The following is a 15,133-nucleotide window of genomic DNA, read 5'->3' on the forward strand; positions in this document are numbered from 1 at the left end:
GGGCCCTGAAAAGAACACTAAAATGAGTAAGTCCCTGCCCTTGCTAGCAGGGTGTGTGTCTTCTTTGTCTTTCAAAAAGTCTTTGCACAGAAAAAAGTTTGTGAGGGAAGCACATAAATTCTTATACTCTTGCCCCTTCATCACCAGCCGGTCATCTGAGTCATTTGACACCCCCCAAATCACAAAATGCCTGCCCTCATGGAATCTGTATTCTAGGGTGTGTGTGGGTGGGTGGGGGGGACAGACAATCAGCAAGTAAGCAAAATTTGTGTTTTAGAGAAAAATAAAGCAGAGAGGGGGCTTAGGGAGTTCTTGGCATGGTGATGTTGTAATTTCAAATATAGTCGCCAGGGAGGGTCTTAGAAGGGGACCTGAAGTTAAGGAGCTGGGTGAAATGAAGGTCTTAGACAAGAAGATACATTTGTGGCAGAGCATTCCAAGCACAGGGAACAGCAAGTGCCGAGGTCTTCAGCTGGGAGTGTGCCTGGCCTATTCAAAGATGACTAGTGTGTCTGGAACTGACCAACTAGGGAGAGAGCAGTAGGGGAAAATCTAGAACACTAAGAAGTGGAGAGACCTTGGGTTTTACTGAAGGATTTTGTTGAGCAGAGGAATAACATGATCTAATTTACAGTTTAGGTGGATCATGACCAAAGTTGATCATGGCCAGAAGCAGGAACACAAGCTACCACAATATCAGGAGGTGTTGACTGGAGAGAGAGACGGTTGTGGTTGCCAGCATGGTGAGAAATGGTTGAGTTCTGCATATATTTTGTTGGTGGAGCCGTCAGGATTTGCTGAAGGACCAAAGGTGTGATGGGGGAGAAGGAAAGAGGCCAAGTTGCTGCCAGCTTTAGAAAGCAGTCACACTCTCAGTATCACCTTTGCTAAAGGTGGGGACTTTTTAAATGTCTTGATTTTATGTTTTCAGCTCAATTTAACCAGCATCTCCAGGAACGTGGCCCTGGAAACAATACATTTAAAATGTTTCTAGGGGCCCCTGGGTGGCTCAGTTGGTTAAGCCTTCCACTCTGGATTTCCACCCAGGTCATGATCTCAGGGTGTGAGATCAGACAAGTGTTGGGCTCTGCACTCAGAGGGAGTAGGCTTGAGATTCTTTCTCCCTCTCCTTCTGCCCCTCCCCCTGCTCTCTCTCTCTCAAATCGATTAATCTTTTTTAAAAAATAAAATGTTTCTCTATGATTCTTCTGCAGCCAATTTGACTTGAGCTAATGAAACCTGCTGGCTCCTGAGATTAAGAATTCCTCATATCAGTGAAGTCATATGATACATGTCTTTCTCTGATTGACTTATTTTGCTCAGCATAATACCCTCGAGTTCCATCCACGTAGTTGCAAATGGCAATATTTCATTCTTTTTTTTTTTTTTTTTTTAATCTCAGGAAACAAACTGAGGGTTGCTGGAGTGGTGGAGTTTGGGAGGGATGGGGCGGCTGGGTGATAGACATTGGGGAGGGTATGTGCTATGGTGAGCGCTGTGAATTGTGCAAGACTGTTGAATCTCAGATCTGTACCTCTGAAGCAAATAATACATTATTATGTTAAAAAAAAAAGAAGAAGAAGATAGCAGGAGGGGAAGAATGAAGGGGGACTAATCGGAGGGGGAGACGAACCATGAGAGACTATGGACTCTGAGAAACAAACTTAGGGTTCTAGAGGGGAGGGGGGTGGGAGGATGGGTTAGCCTGGTGATGGGTATTAAAGAGGGCATGTTCTGCATGGAGCACTGGGTGTTATATGCAAACAATGAATCATGGAACACTACATCAAAAACTAATGATGTAATGTATGGTGATTAACATAACAAAAAAAAAAACCCCTGCTGGCTCACAGCTCACTTGAGTTATATGAAAGAGGCTGCACCTTCAGGGTACAAATTAGGAGCACAGCACTGTGCAAAGTACGTGGGTAGGTGCTCCTGAATGGAGAGATGAATCCTAATCCCACTCTGATCTCTCTCGAGAACACAGGAACACTGTAAGACACCTGAAGTGGGTCTGGCCAACCATGGAAGACTTTCCGGAGGAGCCCGATTTTGATGAAGGCTTTCTCAGGCCTTTATCAGGAGAGAAGGGTAAGATGAATGGAAAGGAGGATGCGGTGTGACTGAGGGGGTGACAAAAGGCCCACGCCAGACCTCTGGTTGGCTGCCTCTCTCACTGGGACAAGTTTGGCTTTAGCAGTAGGGCCGGACCGCAGGCCCATCTCCACCAAGGCCACGCCCCCTCCAGGCAAGAACCCGCCCATTTTCGCGTCAGCCACAGCGGCCCGGTTTAGGGAAGGTCCTGATTTTAGAGCGGACCAAACCGGATGAAGGTCGCGCGCCCTCTTCCGCTCGTGTTCCGGTTTACTAATACCCGGCTTCTCACCGCGGTGGGCACGCTTCGTTCCTTTGCGCAGGCGCGGTGTGCGGTCCACGCGCGCGGCTATGCCGGCCCGGCACGTCTCGCGGGTCCGGGCCTTGTATCGGCGCATCTTGCTGTTGCACCGGGCTCTGCCCCCAGATCTCAAAGCCCTTGGCGACCAATACGTGAAGGACGAATTTAGGAGACATAAGACCGTTGGTTCTGACGAGGCCCAGCGTTTCTTGCAGGAATGGGAGGCAAGTGAATGCCACCTTTTCTTCGCCCCAGGCCCTCAGAGGTGTCCCTGTTTGTCCCTGTGAGAGACAGCCTGTCCCTGCTGGTTTCCCCGGGCGCCACGCAGAATCCAACAGCGGCAGCCTGTTCCGTTTGAATTAAACAGCGCAAAGCTGTTCAAACAGTACTTCCCAAAGTTACATCCCGAGCCGGTCTGTTTCTCCCACCGGTTCCTGGCTAGAGCTGATCCCGTTATCTCGGCGTCTCCAATACAATTCATCCTTTTGCGCTCCTGCGCGTGCCAGGCGCCGGAGGGGTGAGGATGGGAGGTTACAAAATTGAGTAAATAACCTCAAGTAGCTTTTTGCCCCTCCAGTGCCTTGCATGTAGCAAGCGCCTGTTAATAAGTTAATGGTTTTCTCATTACCTAGTTTTCAGACTTAGATTGTTTCCATAATTACTGTTTTTTAAATTTCCGTGCTCTTTCTTGGGTCTTACTGGTCTCAGTTGACCGAGGCAGATACCGGATTCGACCACAAGCGGTGGAGGAGAAAAATGCTGAGTTAAGTCAGGTGAAAATTGGATTTCTCCGGAGTCTCAGGTTCCGTTACTTAGTTACATTGCTCTGTCTCGTTGCACTAAATCTCAGACACATGCATTAGGGATTAGCCCTTTGACTACCCACTCCCCCCCCCCTTTTTTTTTGAGTGAGGGAAAAAGATATTTAGAGTATTTCGTGGGGTTGGGGGCCTAGCAGCATTGCTCTTAGTTATGATTTGCAAATATTAGGATATGAATGGAATTGGAAATTAGAGCGACATCTCAGGTATTTGAAAGCGTGAACCAGTGTCGGTAAAAGAACAGAGGTAAGCGATTATTGGAAAGCCTAAAAAATTGATGGCTAGACTGTCTTTTTTTTTTTTTTAATTATAAAGTTTATGGTTAGGGTGAACACAGATCTTTTTTACTGAATCTTAGAATTCTTGATTGTAGCTTGCAAGAGGGTTATTTAAGACTATCTTGAAATTTAGAACTTTAAAATCGTGTGTTAGCGCCAAGTAGCCTCTATGGAGCCAGGGAAGTTGAATCTTAAGTGCAGATTGCTTTCTTTTAATATTTGGTAAGTTAGTTTTAGAGCTAGAAGAACTGGATTCAAATTCAGATTCTGGAATTTTTTAAATGTCATATCACTTAATTTTTCCTAGTCTTATTTTCTAATCTGTGAAATAACAGTATTTATGCACCTCTAAATTAGTGTATGTAAATTCATTTAAAAGCGCTTTGTAAATTGCTAATTGCAGTGAATCTGTAAGAAGTTAGAGTGTTTAAGTGACATCTTTTAAGCCAGGTCAGTTTGTGGCAGGACAAGAAGGAGGGTCTCTAGCTCTGTTTGAGAAGAAATAAGGGCACCTTGAGAGTTCCTAAAGTGTAAGAACTTGGAAGCTTTAGCAAGAGTAGAAACTCAGAATAAATTGATAATACGCTGGAGGAGAGAGATGCATAAAAAAACAACCAGGTAAATGTGTTGATTGACCGAGGAGGCTTGGTATCAGGAATTGAGCTTTTTTTTTTAATTAAATAATTTTAGACATACAGAAGAGTTACAGAGACAGTACTGAGTTCCCCCCATACATCCTACATCCAGCTTCCCCAAATGTTAACATGGTACATAACCATGGTGCAGTTACCAAAAATAAGAAATTGACATAAAAAAGAAATTAACATTGCTGTAGTGATGTTAACTACAAGCTTTATTCACATTTTGCCAGTATATCCACTAATGTTCTTATTCTGTTGCAGGATCCGATTCAGGATCCCACATTGCATTTAGTCATCCTGTCCCCTTAATTTTCTCTAGTCTATGACAGTTCTTTAATCTTATCTTTCATGTGTTTGACACTTTTTGAAAGTATTGGTAAATTATTTTGTAGACTATCAATTTGGATTTGTTGATTTTTTTTTTCTCATGATTAGATTGATGTTGTGCATTAGTGGGAAGGATACAAGGGTGATGAGTTTTTCTCAACACATATCAGAGGGCACATGATATCAATATGATTTACTACTCATGATGTTAACTGTGATCACTTGGTTAAGTTTCTCCACTGTAAAGTGACTATTTTCCTTTTTGAAATTAGTATATATTTTGAGGAGATACTCTGAAACTGCAAATATTTTGTTTCTCAAATTTTGCCAACTAGTTTAGCATCATTGATGGATCTTGCCATTGTGTTCTCATGGTGATTTTCTATTCCCTCATTCCTTTTGAATTTATTTACTGGAAAGTTTCAATAGGTAAGCCTTGTCCCTTCTTCCCCATTATTGATCTAACATTTCCACTTATTTTTTGGAATGAAGAAAAGTGTATTCCGTGGGGCTAGGGCTCTGTAATTAATGAGTTAGCAGCTGGGTAAAGTTTAGTTTAAACCTAGTAATCTAACTATTTGGATAAAGTAACAATTCTCACAGTTGCAAGGCAGCTCAGTCTAAGCCTGGAGTTGGAAGCGGTGGTGTGGATTCTGCCAAGAGAGTAGTTTCTCTTTTTCAAGGATGAATGATAGAGAAGATTCTAATGACTTGGAGGGGAGAACATGTTGGCTAGGGCAGTGATACTGGAAAGTGATATCTTCAGTCTTCTGGGCTTTTCCCTGCTACGTGTTCTTCAACACATCTAATTTGATTGTGTTATACATGTTGCGACTAGTTATGGCCTGGATTTCTGTTGTTTTGGTTAATGATGATTACATATTTGGCACACATGAGTATTACTAGCTTGATGCTTATGTTTCTGTCAAGCTAATTGAGAGTAACACAGTTGTGGACTTCCTGTGCTTTGTGGACTTTGGGTTTTGATACTCTCTCACTTCTAAAATTACTTACGGACTAGAATGGATTCTGAATTTGTTTTACGTTACGGGGCAAACTTAGGTATGGGTCCCACTGGAGAAAAGAGAAGGGAAAGCTAAGGCATCTTAGAGGCCCCAGCATTAGGAGGAAAGTTCTCTGTTCTTTTCATTTGTAATCATGGAAAACCATGGCAAATGATAGAGGGAATTCAGCTGGGGAAGTTTCTGTTCCATGACCACTTAGGGGAAGGTAGGAGAAAAGTATTTCATTTTATCTTAAGGATAAAAATGTATATGCTTATTTACAGAGTAAATACTGAATTTATATAGTACTTTACCATAAGAGAAAAAAATGTAGGTTCAGAAAGAGATGTTGGGAATATTTGAAGGAGAATGTTTGATATCTGGTTGGGTAAAATATTTATTGTAATCTTAAGTCTTTTAGGAGGCAACTGTTAGAAGTGGAATTGGGTCTGGGTAGATCAGGGGTCTTATTTATTATGGCATATTTAAACTTCTAACTGCTCAGTTTTGAAGAATAGCTGATTTAGGTAATACTTTCCATTTTTTTTTCTTTGCCTGCCCAGTTGTGGAGAGAAGAACTTCTTGCCACTTATTTTCTGGGAAATTAGAATAAGCATTGAAGATTAAATAGCAAGTAAAACATGTTTGTGATAGAACCTGAGATGAAGGGTAAAAAACAGTGAGCTCTCAGGAGCCATTCTGAAGAGACTCCGTGCGTTTAATTTTTCCTTTTCTGCGCCATTTGTTTATGTCTCCTGCTTTCTTGCCTGGTTTCTTTTGCTTTTCTTAAGGAGCTGCTTTGCTCTGTGTCTGTTGGGGGATGTTTATAGTAGAACTTGTTTCTGGAAAAAGCCAAATGGCTTACACATTCTGTAAGTAGTTATTGATCACTTATTATTGCCAGGCAAAGTTCTAGGCATTATGGGATACAAAAATGAATAATAATTGTATTTTACTTTCACGGTGTCCAAAATTTAGTAGCATATATTAGACAGTTATAATACAGTATGAATGTGTGTCTGTTAAATGCGATGGGAGCAGGTAGAGAATGGAGGAAGTTGAGGGCCACATACAATGTCTGAGCTGAGCCTTGAGCAAGTCAAAGTTACCATGTCATGAAAAAGACTTTCTAGGTAGCAGGAGTAACATATGCAGAGGTATTGAAGTAAGAAACAGTATGACTTTTTCCAGGATCTTCAGTGATGTGTTTAAAATTTAGTGTCTTAAGTGAGAGATTAGGAAGAGATAAAGCTAGAGAGGTGGCAAGAGACAGGATATTCTGCTAAGGATTTTAGGTTTTTATTTGGAATCACTGAAAGATTTTAAGCAGTGGTGAAATGATTCAAATTATATTCTAGAAAGATCACTTTAGCAGCAATATAAAGGAATGATTGAAGAATGAGTCAAATTGAAGGTAGGGGGAACTGTTAGGAGAGATGTAGTAGAGATGTTATATATATAGGTGTTGAGAGCACAGGGTATGGATGTGTTATCTTTTATAAGGTAGAATGGGACTTAACTCGAGGACCCACAGAGGATTAGTGAAAAGGGAGGAAATAGAATGGAAAACTCTCTGTTTTAAGAACATAATACCAGTAACCAGACTAGGTATTTAGAAGAAGCAGGTGAAGAATGAGTACAGTATAGTGTATTTTGTGGTAAGCATCCTGGTGGGACAGTCAAGTGGAGATGTTCTGAGGTATATATTAGTCTCATACTCAGGAGAGAGATTGTGGCTGGAGGTAGAGAATTGAAATTCCTCATCTGTAGTTAGTTGCTGGTTCAAAGTTGTGGCTGAAAGTGCCCAGATTGGGTAAAATGTGGGGGAAGGTATCAAAGATAGACCACTAACATTCAGGAGTTAAGAGAATGAAGGTAGTAGTATAGTGCTGGAACTTTTCTGTTCTGTTCTTCTGTATCTGGTTGTTTCTGGCTACTTCTGCAAAGGAACATACTTTTGTCCGTCTTGTGTTTAATTCTTTAGATTTGTATGGCAGTCTAGGTATCATATATAACATTTGATGTTTTGTTGTATTTGTTGGAGAAGAGGAAATGCTTCATATTTCATGTAACCATCCATTTGTAACTCACATGGGGTATCTTTGTCTTATTTAGGACTTTGAAGTCGATCATCAGATAAAACATGTATGATTAAGTTGCCTGTCACCTATATTTAAAGTTTCCTTAACTTAGGATAATTAGGCTTGGATGGGTATTTTGTAGTTTTTATAATTGTATGCCTTTCTTACCTAATTTGGGGACCTCATTTTGTTGCTTTTGAACATCCTGATTTGTAGTTTGTATTTTAGCTTGCAGAAGAAAAGGAATGAATTACCTCTCTGTTCCGTAGACGGATCATAGATGTTGGGGATGCATCTACCAAGTATGAGGGAGTCATTTGTGAACCTCTCAGTTGTACGTTTATTCAGCATGTTACTCAATGTAGTGCTTTTGTGATGGTTTATTGGATGGTGAGGGTTTACTGAATGGTGATGTATGTTTTCTACATTAAGCTTTACCTCTTAAAAATTTTTTAGCCATATTCTGGTCCTTATCTGGTGGTTGAAAAGGGGTCTAAAGGAGAGGATATGAAACTATCATTGGAACATAAAACATCTTTTTTTTTCCATTTCTGAAGCATTGGCTTTTTAGTAATACTTTTAAGATACTGTTTTTATTTAGGAATATTTAATTTTTATTGATGTCATGAGATGTGTTCTGACAGTGCTTGTGTTATAAAGGTATTTAAAAAATCCTAATTTGATCAATATTGTCTATATTGATGTTGTTACCAAGACATAGAGGTCTGTTTCTTTTATTTAAATGATTTAAAATTTATTTGAATTTATGGATTTAAAATAATGGTGATAGTATAATAATATTAATATGCTAGTAGTTATCATTCTAAAACAGATCTCTACACCCAGTGTAGGGCTTGAACTCAAAACCCTAAGATCAAGAGTTGCATGCTCTACTGACTGAGCCAGCCAGGAGCCCCTAAAAAAATAAAATAAAATAAGATAAAATAAAATAGATCTGTACATATTTATTTATACATAACACACAGTCTTAAAAATTTGAAATAAGGTTTTGTATAGAATTTAAGAAGATAAAGAATTGTATATGCATAGTTTTACTGGTTTTTACCTAGTTTTTTTGAAATATATTTTACAGTTGCTTAATAAGAATACATGTCTGAAATTTTACATAGAGAGTATTAGAATTGAAAGGGAGCTTCAGATCACTCTAGTATACTCTTATTTTTTTTAGTTAATATACTTAAACTTAAAAAAAAGTCAACGTAATGTTATGTGATTAAAAAATTAGTGTGGGAGGGCTTATAATAAAGAGCAATATTTTCTATTCCTTATTTATCTCTTTTTAAGGGGACTTTTCATTTTATTTTGATGTCTTTTATGTTTCAAATATCTTGTGAATTTTGGTTATCTGTCCTTATTTACAAGGAAAGCAGTAAGAAACAGAACTCTGCCTACAGCTAGGCTTGTTGATTGGAAAATTACTTTTAGGCTTACAGAGTTTCCGTTATCTGCCTTAGATTTGCTTCTCACTCCTGATTTCCTTACCTACATGGTATTTGTGTTCAGTTGTCTCTGGCAGTTTGGCTTGATCTTCAGCTATGTTCTCTGTCTTCTGTTCTAAGCTGTGGATCCCTATATCTGCACTGTTTTATGAGTTCACTCCTCTACCTGCTTTAGGTCTTGAGAAATTCGCTGAAATCTCTTGGCTGCTAATGGCTCTATTCTTGTTCTCGGTCATTATGGATGACTTCTTTTAAAAATCCTTTACTGTCCGTTCAAAGGGGTTTTGGGAGGGGAGGAAATAAGAAATATGCTGCTATGATTTCTCCAGTCTGTCATCTTAAACTGAAACCCCAGTTCTATCATTTTAAAGAGAAAGTAACTGGGACTTACTGAAGTAAAATGACTTGTTTGGTATCACACAGCTAGATAGGACAAAAATCTTGTGTTCTTACCTCATGAAATTAATGTTTCCAAAAAACTATTAAACTTTTGCAGCATAAAATGGTTATCAGTATTTTTCTTTTGAATTATGCTTGTTTGCTTACTACAGTTTGTGTATTTGCTTCTCCATTTTTTGTATTTTTCCTAAGGGAAACAGAAGCTTCTCTTAATCATGTTTTTATCCTCTACACCTCTAGCATAATAAACAAATGTTTAATTATCGTTTAAAGAATAATTTATTTTAAGTTTATTAGCCCAAGATGCTAATTGCCAAAATTTTTTCAGTAATGAAATGAGAATGGAAGTTGTTGTGATGTAACTGTTAAACTCTAGTTAGTCAAGCACATATGTTTTCTGTGTAATTTTTTGGAAGGTTTATTTAGGCCTCAGTGGTCTCAGTTGGAAAAATAATATTTTATCCTGGAAGATAGGAATGAACTGTTAAGTTCTTTCACCTCTAAGATACGGTTATATTAACTATATCAAATGGCTTAACCTATTTTACACTTTTCATTGGTAACACTGATTTTTCTCTTTCATCTTTTCTGTTAGTTTTAGGGTAATATGTTTTTATAGTAATAGAATGGGTAAAAAAATATATTTTGTTTGTTTTTGTAATACCATTACAATTAACATAAAATTAATAACTCCTGAATTTTAAAAAGTTAAAAAAAAACAAATGGAATATATTTTGAATTAATGTGATATATGCTTAATAGAATTAATATAAAAGGTTTATTAGCTTGGATTGGGAAAACACAGCTTTTAAAAAGAATGGGCAAAAGGGACTCTAGTAAAAGATCATTCTATGATTTATTTACAAGGATATTCATTGTGCTGCATGTATATGGTAATAATGACAAATCAAAAACAGCATAGATATCCAATGAGGGCAGAAGAATGAAATGATAGCATAGCCATATGATGGGTGGGTTAGTATGCAGCTAGAAATAGTGTTTCAGAAGAATTAATCACTGGGAGAACTGTTCATGTTATAATTAAATGTAAACAGTGTTTATCTTTGGGTGATATGGTAAAGGATGATTGTAATTTTCTTCCTTGAACCACCTATTTTCCAGATTCTCTGCAAAGATCAGGGCTACTTTAGAAATTATAAGAAAAGCCAGTAAATGTTATTTTTAAAAATTCAGTTGGATATACTCAATATTTTTGTTACCAGTCTCATGTCCTAAAGCACTTGAGGCAAACACATTAAAAGAGTCAAATACCAGCACCTTATAAATACATTTCCTAATTTTGCCCTTTCAATTTTGTAAGTTAGGGGCACCCGGGTGGCTCAGCATCACATCGGGCTCCCTGCTCAGTGGGGAGCCAGCTTCTCACTCTCTCTCTGACCCTCCTCGCCCACTTGTGCGCTCTCTTTCTCTCTGTCTCAAATAAATAAATAAAATCTTTAGAAAAAATAAATTTTGTAAGTTAAACTTAGACTTCTTCATGTTTAATAAATAATGTCAGCTATATATTTTATGATTCTTGCTGAGTTTTGTAAATGAAATGAAAAAAATCTAAACATGTATTCAACATCGTAAATGGCCACTGAAATGAGACAGAAGAAATAAAAGGTACCTAGATTGGAAAGAAAGAAATAAAACTGTGTTTATTCACAATGTGATTATGTAGAAAATTGGATGGAATCTACAAAAAAAAATCTAAAATTAGTATTAGGGTTGTATGATACATTATCATTATACAAAAATTAACTGTGTTTTTATCTACTAGCAATGCAAACTTGGAAATTAAAATTTAAAAATACGACTTACCATCAAAAATTATTAAATACTCAGGGATGATGCAAACAAAGGATGTACAAACCTGTACACTAAAAACTATGAAGCTTTGCTGAAAAAAATGTGTAGACTCAAAATACAACTTTATCTAGTGATTCTCTTTTACCTAACCACTGGAAGACATATTTTGCATCTTTAGTGCTCTAAACCGAGATCAGAAAAGAATCATCAGGGCCATTTTCTGGTATAGTAGTAAGTTTATTTATTTTTAAAAGATTTTATTTATTTATTAGAAAGTGCACATGTGCACACAAGCAGGGAGAAGGGCAGAGGGAAAGGGAGAAGCAGGCTTCCCACTGAGCAGGGAGCCCGATGTAGGCTGGATTCCAGGACCCTGATATCATGACCTGAGCCAAAGGCAGCCGCTTAACCGACTGAGCCACCCAGGCGCCCCGTATTAAGTTTTTTTTAAACAACATGAAGAATCTTCTCTTGCTTAATTTCCTAGAGATTGTATTTAGTCATTGATTCTCCAGTAACTTAATTTGATCAAATTAAATTGCTACTTAATAACTTAAAAAATATAGTATTTTAATTTTTCACATTTTCTTTTTCTAAGCATTGTAGAAGTTGTGTCAGGCTGACAGGTGGGACTGGGAGGGAGATTGGTTTACTATCTGTTTGTCTTCTGGTAGGTTAGTCAGAGAGAATGGAAGACCTGTAAACAGGCTGACTTGGTGGCTTAGAAGCCAGTAGGTTAGAAAGGAGATTCCAGATGGGTATGTGCCACTAAACATTGTGATTATAATTCCTGGTAATTGATCTTGTAGGTCTGGAATTAGACTTTATATACCAATATACCCGGAGGCGGTCAGGTGTTGGCATCAGACTCACGTTAACTAAATTTATAAATATTGAATTATAAACCAGAATGATGATTGAAGTATAAACTAGAATATTCATTTCTGTCAGTGGGGGAATGGGGACTGGTGAAGGGGGCTCTTCTTTTCCAGGAATCAGAATATTTATATCTAGATCCAGGGAACTCTTTTTCAGATGTGTCTCACAATTCAGACTTTTTTAGATTTTTAGAAAGATAAAAAGGAGTATGATTGAATTTTAAGAAATACCACCATAGAATCTGGGGTGACACCCTGTAATCGAATACATTAATATTTCCACAGTAAAATATTTGGCTTTTAATATTAAGTGGAGTAAATAAAGGGTTTATGTCCATTTAGATCAGGATTTGCTGCCAATAAGTTCTGAAAAAGCTTTTGTTTGTCAAAACTTTTTTGACTTCAGAACTGTAAATAAGGGATTGTGGACCTCTATTAAGCTTTCTCAGAAACTGAATTAGTGTTTAGAAGGTTGCTGAGTAACATGGAATTAAAATAATGGGAAGTGGGTAGGCATGAGAGATTTTTCATTAGGCTTCACTGTATCTACAGCAGAAAACATCCTGGGTTTTACTGCTTCACTGCTTTTTTTTTTTCCCCCCCGGACAGTGCCGAACACATATTAGCAAGTTGGCCCCCTCGTAATAGTTTATTATTTTATTATTTTCATTGTAAGCACTTTCTGTCAAAGCATTATTGCCATTAATGTGTTAATAGATTAAGCTACCAAATTTCTCATCTAGGCCTGAGAGAATTCAGATACTTCCCATGGTGTGTGGATTTAATTAGCTTAATTCCCAAGGGAGGATCATATTTATCTTATTTACAAGTTTTTGCTCTTCTCAACTCCTAAATCACTACAACTCAGAAGCATTTCCAAAATAAACACATTTTGACTTCTCTGCTCTCAAACACTAAAATATTTATGCTTTATTTGAATAGATTTTAAATACACACGGTTTATTTTCCTTCGAAAAGATACCGTTATTATAAATAAAAATTGTAGAATGTTGCTTATTGTATGTTTAGGCAAAGGTTTCTGGACTTTGATGCAGTGAGTCTTTGCTGAAGGTGAAGAGGTCTACAGTTTGTTTAAAGATTATTCCACTGAATAAAAAAATGCATACATTTCTCATAGAAGATTTCCCCCTTCCAAACTAAGAACGGCAGTAGGGTGGCATGGCAAATACACATACACACGTATCCCAAACCAGCTACAATGACATCGGCATGTAGCATCAGTGGGTATAGCTTCACAGCACACATTCTAAACCATGAGTCCTTCAAAAGGCCTCTTATTCAACTGCCTCACACTTCCCAGCATGGGCCTCGATGGTTTGTGCATGTTACTTTTTCATGATAACTCAGGATTTCTAGCCAATAACCCTAGTTAACACCACTTGTAAAAAATGCCATGAACATCTTTAGATGCCTTTACAAGGCCAAGAGCAAGATGCACAGAATGAGAAAACTTCTTATTTTAAGATATTTGGAAATATGTATATCTTTGATATAATTTTGAGTGCTCTAACACCCTTGGCTACTTCATTCATGTAAATCACTTAGTATTTCTAGGATGTTTTTAGAAACTGCAGTATGATCATATTCTAACTTCGTAATTAAATCTAATGAGGGCAGAGATACCTCAAAAACTGTTATAACCATGTTTTCCTTACTCTGGAATTCATGTGGCGATAGATACTCAGTTTTCTCTATCTTCCTCTCTTCCTCAAACACCTCCCTCTCCTCCTTTCCTATCTGTCATCCTCTTCACTTTCTTCTTTTTTTTTCTTTTTCAGGCAACAAGCTCTCTCCTTTGTACCATCCAATTTTCCCAAGCTGGCTAATTTTTTTTTTTTTCTATTTCTTTTTTAGCCTCACTACCTTATTGCAAGGCTGCTTTTTTTGCTGTCATATTACTACTCCACATATGTTTGGTCTTCAGTGGATATGCCAGGGTTTTTGGATTCGATCTCAGTGTGGAAATCTGAACAGAATGGGAAGAAATTAGCCAGTAATGACCATTTGGGGGCATTAGGATCTTTCCATCTTCCCTTAGTTGGTCCAAAATGGTCCATTTTTGGACCATCAAATTTGGATTTCCTTTTCCCAGATACTGTCTTCTACATCTCAGAGCATTTGGAACACTGCAGAGGAAAAACAAAACAAAAACTGCAATGCTGATTGGGATCTCTGGATTTTTCTTCTTTTGTACTTCTGGCTTACCTGCATGGAGAAGGCAAAACAGACTCTGTGCTCTTTGGTTTCATGGGTCACTGTTAGCCATATTGACTATTGTTTGCTAATCTCTGCGTATAATTTTAAAGAAGAATTTGGTAGTTTAATGATTATTGTTAGGATAGTTACAAAAGTATATATTTAAGAACTATTTAAGATCTACATTTCTATGCCATTTTCAGCTGTTGTATTTAATTTGTTTCACCTAGATTTGACAAGCTTTTGGGACAAAGATTGTAATAATAGAAGTTTCTGGAGCTTGATACTTTTGTAACTACTTTTATACTATATTTCTGAAAAGTTGTTTATAAATTGATTTCTTTTGAAATTTAACTATATTTTAAGTATACTGGCAAACTTACTATTAAAGGGAATTCTTTTGAGAATCCTTTTGTGAAGCGAATAATCAGCCCATAATTTGTTTCTTTGTGTAAACCTGCATTTGCATACATCAAATTTGTTTTAAATAGGGTGTGTCTACAAATGTCGATGGCGTGTGTCTAAAAAGAATAAAATCTAATTTCTGTTTGATGTGAAGAACAAATTTAGATTTGGCACTTTTGATGAGTGAGACATACCAGATCATTTTAGTTCTATTCTTTTCAACTAAATGCTATCAAAATGTGCTTCACACCCTAAATTAAGGAGATGGCAAGTGTTCATATATTAAGATTGAACTACAGTGTATTTTAAACTATATTTTCTTAAATAGTAGCAGGACTAGTGTGAAATTATCCAAAGTTTAAAAAGTTGTTTAGTAGTTTTTTCTTTCTTAAAAGCAAACTGGATCCCAAAT

The 15,133-nt window shown here is 37.3% G+C and overlaps 1 protein-coding gene across 1 annotated transcript in view; it reads left to right on the forward strand.

The window, feature by feature from the left end:
* The first annotated feature begins 2,375 nt into the window (after positions 1–2,375).
* The window catches only part of SDHAF3 (succinate dehydrogenase complex assembly factor 3), a 72,779-nt gene continuing 60,021 nt past the window's right edge, over positions 2,376–15,133 (forward strand). Inside the window, exon 1 of the mRNA XM_021689773.1 lies at positions 2,376–2,622. Coding sequence (XP_021545448.1) covers positions 2,449–2,622 — 174 coding nt within the window. The 5' untranslated portion in view covers positions 2,376–2,448. The remainder of the gene's footprint in view (positions 2,623–15,133) is intronic.

This window comes from Neomonachus schauinslandi, chromosome 12 (assembly GCF_002201575.2).
Source record: "Neomonachus schauinslandi chromosome 12, ASM220157v2, whole genome shotgun sequence".
In the NCBI taxonomy this organism is placed as follows: domain Eukaryota; kingdom Metazoa; phylum Chordata; class Mammalia; order Carnivora; family Phocidae; genus Neomonachus; species Neomonachus schauinslandi.